The 7500-nt window shown below is 40.4% G+C and overlaps 1 protein-coding gene across 17 annotated transcripts in view; it reads left to right on the forward strand.

Moving 5' to 3' along the window:
* Window positions 1-2637: 2637 nt before the first annotated feature.
* Window positions 2638-7500, forward strand: part of LOC108415690 (B-cell receptor CD22-like) — a 19319-nt gene continuing 14456 nt past the window's right edge. For 5 of the 17 annotated variants that reach the window (XM_037543447.1, XM_037543448.1, XM_037543449.1 and 2 more), the window contains exons 1-3: window positions 5888-6517; window positions 6836-7084; window positions 7215-7472. In XM_037543447.1, coding sequence (XP_037399344.1) covers window positions 5953-6517; window positions 6836-7084; window positions 7215-7472 — 1072 coding nt within the window. In that variant the 5' untranslated portion in view covers window positions 5888-5952. Of the gene's footprint in view, window positions 2675-5799; window positions 5855-5887; window positions 6518-6835; window positions 7085-7214; window positions 7473-7500 lie in introns of those variants that run through there. The other 12 variants (XM_037543436.1, XM_037543437.1, XM_037543435.1 and 9 more) reach the window with 5 other exon arrangements.

The raw sequence follows: 7500 nt of genomic DNA on the forward strand, positions 1-7500 counted from the left end.
CTGGAAATACAAACGGAAACCCCAAAAATCAGCGATTGAATTTGATGGACATTTGATAAACATGAAGAACATTTACTCTTTTAGTCAAATGAACAGCCTGTGCAGTCGTCTCACAGATAAAACACAACACCGTGAAAATTAAACCTGCTGAAGATTTCTATGCCAGCATTTGACTAATGGCTAACAAAGTAACTCCTTCTGCAGCCCCCGCTAGTGACCACTGCTCTGGCATAATGGATATTGATTTGGATATTTTTAATTAATATCATCATATAAAATATTTTTTTTCTACCACAACATGTACCCAGGCAGAGGAAGTTGGTATATTAAAAAATTTTGAATAAAGTGCAACAGCTTGCAGCGTCATTAGTGTCAACCACATGCATTTGAACGGTTCATGTATCACCACAGCTTTCATTTCTTGTCAGTTGGGCATTGGTGATGAGACTCTATACAGAGCGGTAAGGCTGAATCTTCAGATCTGAGTAGGTTTAATAATACCAGACTAGAGAACGTTTGGTGACTTATAACTAAGTACATAAGATCAAAATAGATTTAGACCATATATTTATTTATATATATATATATATATAAATGTCAATTAATATTCTATACATTTTGTTTATTTAAATATTAACACTTTTCTCAGCAAATAAACACAAACTACACAAATAAATAGACTTTGAAATTGTGTCTTGGGTGTCTAAGACTTTCTCACAGTACTGTATATAAATATTTACTACACATAAACATAAAATAGACAGTATGGAAACAATCAGTAATAATATATAGGATGTCCAGATAATACAGTTACACTCAAGCATTGGAGTAAATATGTACAGTATCTATAGCTTCAAGACCTGGGCAGCAAATATCAATATAAATGTAATCATGCCTGTAAAATATGCATATTACAATAGTTAAAGTGCATCTGCGCTGATTCCAGTAGAAGGTGTTATTCAGAAGGAATATGCACGTACCAGCAGAGAGCAGGTCCACTCCTAATCATGGAAGTAATTGTGACTGAGGTCCAGCTGTTTCAGGGAGGAGTTTGTTGATTGTGATGCAGAGAAGAGACTTTAACAGGAGTTTGTGGTATTACAGCCAGCTAACCTGCAAAAAACAACAAACAGTTAAAACAGGGTCTGAGAAATCAAGCGTCACAATGAAACCTCCTCACTGAAACTTTTCACGCAACTATGACATTTTCCAAGGTGTGTGAAAAGCTTTGGAGAAGGCGGTTAGTCTGACTCTGGATGAGAGTGACCAGGGTGTGAGGGGATCAGGCATTATTTCCCCCCGACCTTTTCCAGGGTGGAGAGCCTCATTTTAGATGCTGACTGGCTGGAAATGTCATGTTCTCTGTAGCTCTGAAGTTAACCCCAGCAGCAGATTTTCATCTGTGGATTTCACCAATACCCACTCCAGTTCATTGTCATTTGTGAGGATCGGCATCCTCACTGATCCGAATGTCTTTGTCTGCAGTTTGTGAAGTAAGAGGAGGATGGCGCTGTTTCTCTGTTCTGAGAAACTGAGAATCTTTAAGAAGAAGTTTGGATTTTAACAGATGAGTTTTATTTTTAATTATGACTGAGGGTCACATTACAAAGTGACAACATAGACATAATTTCAGAGTGAAAATACAACATATGGTCAAAATAAGAGAAAGGCTTTAAACTGTGAAATACACTCACCAGCCACTTTATTAGGTAAGATCAGTTGCTTGTATACACAAATAGCTAGTCAGACATGGCTATAACTCATTGCATTGAGGCATGTAGAGGTGGTCAAGACAACTTGCTGAAGTGCAGACCGAGCATCAGAACGGGGAAGATAGGGGATTTAAGGGCCTTTGAACGTGGCGTGGTTGTTGGTGCCAGATGGCTGGTCTGAGTATTTCAGAAACTGCTGATCTGGGATTTTCACGCACAACCATCTCTTGGGTTTAAAGAGAACGGTCCGAAAAAGAGGAAATATCCAGTGAGCGGTCAGCTGTGTGGATGAAAATGCCTTGTTGATGTGAGAGGTCAGAGGAGAACGAGCAGACTGGTTCCAGATGATAGAAAGGCAACAGAAACTCAAATAACCAACCAAAATCTCTGAGGAACGTTTCCAACACTTTGGTGAAAGTGTGCCATGAAGAATTAAAGCAGTTATGAAGGCCGTAGGGGGTCCAACCTTTTACTAGCACCTAATAAAGTGGTCAGTGAGTGTATAGTGAATCTGAAACACTTGAGCGCTGTCTCGTTTCCCGGCAGGCTTTCATTTGGAAAATGAACACAAATAGCATCTTCATTTCCCTCTGAAACCTGAAGTACAGTCGCACCTCAAAATATAGTCGGATTGACCCAAACGCCAATTGAAGAACAGGGTAACAAAGTATCAGAGAAACAGATGGACTGCTGTCTGTAACTGTAGAACTACAGAGTGCTCCTGTGTTGTCAGTGCAGCAAGGAGGTGGCCAGGTCAGAGTATAGTAATGCCATGTTTGAGAAACTGAGAAACATAAAAACTTCCCATGCCAGCCTTGCTGTGAAACCTTGCCAAGCTGTCTTTCCTGTAGAGCCTTGCAGCTCTGTGCCATAATCACAGCCTTTTGCCAAGGATTCAGGCAGTTACAGCTGTGCTGGAAGAGGATATCAACATCTCAACTCTACTGCTCAGAACTTCAGACGTGAGTTTATTCTTATTCTTATTCTTCCCACTAAGCTGATGTGCCATGATGTGAAATGAATCAATCAGAAAAACAAAAATCAGACTGTGATTTGGAAAATACAACCATAGCACATTGAGTCATCAAGGAACCAATCACAAACCCATTGAAAGAGGAGGTCATAGCATTTCTGACTGACAGCATGGCAGGGAACCTCCAACAGGGCATTCGCCATTGGTACCAACAGTTGAAAGAAAAAGGTCACCAGATCTGATGCTGTGTGAATAAATTTTATTTATTTACATGATTCACATGATTTTCTCATTCATTCTTTAGGCTTCATTTTTCTTTGGGCATATGTGTATGTTGGTGTGTTTCCAGCAGGCTACTCCACAATCCTGTATGTAAACTCAGTAAATCTTTCATTTCATGTTTGCGTATCTTTTCAAATATCAGATTCCTTTTTAGAATTTTCATTTTATTAATACTGACTATTTTCTGAGAGCAGAAAAGAGGCAGGATGGAAACTCAGATGAATATCTCTGTGGTGAGAATACAGAATAAGACCTCTTACTTTAGATGTCAGTGTCCCTAAATCCTACATTACCGTGAAAGTGTAATGAGTGTAGTAGCTCTTAGCTGCCAAGTGAGAGCAGTGAATCCGAACACACAGTGAAGGCGTTAATAATGTTTATTATTCTTCTATTCTACTTTCTGATCTGTAGAATGTAGACCACCCTTCCAGACCTCCTGGTGTTGACGCCTCTCGTGATCATGATGACAGGAAGACTGCAGTGATTTCTAGATTTAAAGTCTTGTTACGCTTCCACAGTCCGACTTGGTGAACTAAAGATCAAGTGCAGACAATATTAAGGTTTGGAGTGGCCGAATTCATCTCACATTATAGATTCTGTGCTTCCTTCTTTTTACCATCTCATCTAACATCAGCATCTGAGAGCACACTGGCAGGACATCCAATAGTTGAATAAAATTCCTGTGTTATTACTGCCCTCCTTTTTTTAACATTTAAAATCTCTCGATATATCCTGCTCTGGGCTTGGCTGGATTTATAGAATTGTTGCTTTGGCTTCATCATCTGTTCTAGAGATTTCAATACAGTAGGATCAAAACAGCATCATAACTAAACGATTCTGAAGTATCAGACGTTCTCTGCTTTCTCCTTCTTTATCTAAACTCCATAGGAAAAGGAGAAAGGGCACGGTTTCCTTTCCCATTTCAATCCCTTCCTCTCTTTCTGAAGCTACTCACTTGCAGCTTCGAGGTCACTGATAGAAATATTGGATGTGTTTACATGTTTTCTAGGCACTGTGTGCAGTTTCTCTTTCACACACACACACACACACACACACACACACACACACACACACACACACACACACACACACACACACTGTCCATGGGAACGAAAACATTCACAGGAAAGCATGGACCTGACCTCAGGGGGAGGGGCAATGTGGACTGCAGATCAAGTTAATGACAATCTCCTGTATAATTTTACACACAGTATAATCCAGAGCAGTGACGTTGGGCGCCAGCCCCTGGAAATTCTAGTCCAGTAGTGTCAGGTTTCTTTCTTTGTAAAGAAAAAAGATGGGGGTCTTCGTCCAAAACAAATTAAGCAAATTAACAATTAAAGATCCTGTTTGTATGGGAATCATATGCATGAAGAATTTCAGTCTGGTTTTAGGCCACATCACAGCACAGAGACAGCACTAGTACATTTTTCAGTCTTTTACAGAGAGAAGAATCTGTTTTGCTCACTCAGCTGAAAAACATGGCCAAGCCAGCTTGTTTTTAATGCGAGACCAAATATTTTCTATAGGGTTTAAATCTGTACCATCAGTAAAATCAAATACACTTTGGGCTTTGGACCAAATTCTTAATTTCTTTATTTTTTTTGCTGCATATTTTGTACATGTGCCTGTGGGTGGAGAAAATGGGGAAGGATGACTCAACTGACCATATCACTTTTTTACATTTCTCTGTAGACCAACGTCATCTAAACATACTCTCACTTAGTCATAAAAGGCTAAATGACATTGTCCACTTAAAGTTTCAGATAAATTTATTCTTAAATCTATAGTTTTTTCATTACACTGCCTGGACAGAACATTGGGGATCTCCTTCCAGTCAGAAAACCAGCACAATGATACACAGTGGCCTCTAAAAATACTGGAAACCATAGTAAACAGAAGAAAACTGAGGTCTAAAAAAACACAGTTTATTGGTATCATTTAGATTTTTTATACAGAATATTAACAAAAATCTAACCTTCATGTGAAGTTCACCGACAAAATAAAAACATCTTATTTTTTTTTTCTCACATATATGTAACCCTCAATTGTTGGCACTCCAAGAAATGATCATGAGAAAAACCTAATTGAAGAATACTCCTGTTAAAATCCAATGTTTGAAAGTTCACCCGAACGATTAGAGACATTTAAGTGATGACACATGCGAGTAGCTGGGGGTCTCTGGAAATGAAAACGTGTAGCGTGTGAGGCTCATCTCATGTAAACACCCTGACTGAAGAATTAAGCGGAAATGAAGAACCCGATGTTCACTAATGACATGCAGCTTAACTCTCTGTTTTCACAATGCAACAACTTATGACTGGGGGCAGTCGTGGGCTGGAGGTTAGGGAACTGGCCCTGTGACCAGAAGGTCGCTGGTTCGATCCCCTTGGCTGAGATTCCATGACTGATGTGCCCTTGAACAAGGCACCTAACCCCCAATTGCTCCCTGGGTGCTGTGGATAGGGCTGCCCACCACTCTGGGCAAGTGTGTTCACTGCCACCTAGTGTGTGTGTTCACTAGTGTGTATGTGGGTGTTCCACTGCACAGATGGGTTAAATGCAGAGGTCTAATGTCGCAGTGTGCAAGCACAGTGACAAAGGGTTGTAAATTCTATTCTGATGTTAGTGATGAGTTGAATTACTGAAAAGATGATGCTGCTTTTTTAAGGTCTGCAGAGTTTCAGTGCAGCACTGGACAGAATAGAGCGGCTTTATACTGTTGGAATTGTGTTTTGAGCGCTGACAGATGTTTGTCAAAGCGTCATTGTAAGAGAACTCAACTGAATCAAGTCCTGCCAAGAATAAACTTCTGTTTCTCTCATATTTCAGGCATTAAAGTCATCAGACAGAATGGCTCTTCTGATCGCTCTGCTCATGATAGTGGGTGAGCCAGATTCTACTGTAACTTCATGAATGGAATAGCCTGTGATTTCTGTTTCAGTCTCTGATGTACAAACATGTGAACTGAACATGAATTAGTTTATGGCTGGAGCTTCAAGTCATAGTAGTGCTTCTCTCCAGCTCCCTCCCTCACTCTGCTGCAACACTTACTCTGTGTGTTATCTCTCAGAATCAGCTCAGTGGTGTAGAGTAGCTGCTGGAGTTGGAGAGGAGAGAAGTGAAGCTGTAAGCTACAGTAACTCTGACTGTCTTATGGGCTCCAGACTCTGTAATCAGCTCTTTCATGCATCATATGTTTCAGGAGCTTTTGGAACAAAGTGGAGTGTGAAGTACAACCAACAGGAAATCTGTGCTATAAAAGGATCCACAGTGTTTATGAACGGAACTTTTACTCTCCCAGAAGGTCTCACAGTGACAGAGACTTTCTGGACTATAGACCCAGTTCCAGGGGTGGAGCCGACTGATCTGAGTAAAGAGCCAGATTATTCAGGCAGAGTCGAGTTTTTCACTGATGATCAGAAACACTTCTCCCTCAAACTGAGTGATGTGATGAAGAAGGATGAACATCAGTTCTGCTTCAAAATCAAAACTAATGTAGAAAAAGAAAGATGGACAGGTGTTCCTGGAGTTCAGCTCAGAGTTACAGGTGAGATAAACGTTTCTATGTAGGAGACACAGCCGATCATCTCACGTTAACCAGACTAGATTCAGATTGTTACCTGATTGCCGAGTGCTTTTGTTTGTTTATGCAGCTTTACATAAAGAAATGTGAATCAACTAAATCTTAATTATTTCATATTCATGCTGGTCTAACATTAAACTGTATAAAAAAAAAAGAAAGTTGTACAAAATCCTCAGTGCTGGGTCTGACAGCATTGACATAAAAATAGAGTATAATTATGGAAATGGGGCCAATCAGCTACAGCTTCCCTCTCCTGATCTGATGTTCTTCTTATTGTCTTAGAGCTCCTTGTAGAAGCTCCTGAAGAAGTGACAGAGGGACAAACAGCAGATCTGACATGTAAGACCACCTGCAGTCTGACTGACCCAACATTCATCTGGTACAAAAATGGACATCCTTTAACCAAAAAGACCATCAAGAACAACCAGCTCCACCTGCAGACGGTCAGCAGTGAGGATGCAGGCAGTTATAGCTGTGCTGTAGAAGGATCTCAAGACCTCCGCTCTACTGCTCACAGCCTCAGAGTCAGATGTGAGTTTAGTTCATATTCACTACAATACACACTAAATACTAACCAGTGGTTTTAGCAGGGAAAAAGGATAATAGATGTCTAGGTAGCATCATGCCATAGTAATGTGAAAAAGGTCATGTGTGTCTTTAGATCCTCCAAAGAACATCTCAGTGTCCATCAGTCCCTCTGGTGAAATAGTGGAGGGCAGTTCAGTGACTCTGACCTGCAGCAGTGATGCAAACCCACATGAGAAGAATAACACCTGGTTTAAGGGATCAACACCAGTAGGAGAAGGAAAAACCTACAGCATTCCCAACATCAGATCTGAGGACAGTGGAGAATACACATGCCAGAGTCGGAATGATCTTGGAGAGAGAAGATCCACTGATTTGCAGATAAATGTTCTTTGTAAGCTTCTTGTGATTGTTCGATGCTG

The sequence above is a fragment of the Pygocentrus nattereri genome, chromosome 12, assembly GCF_015220715.1.
Source record: "Pygocentrus nattereri isolate fPygNat1 chromosome 12, fPygNat1.pri, whole genome shotgun sequence".
Taxonomy (NCBI): domain Eukaryota; kingdom Metazoa; phylum Chordata; class Actinopteri; order Characiformes; family Serrasalmidae; genus Pygocentrus; species Pygocentrus nattereri.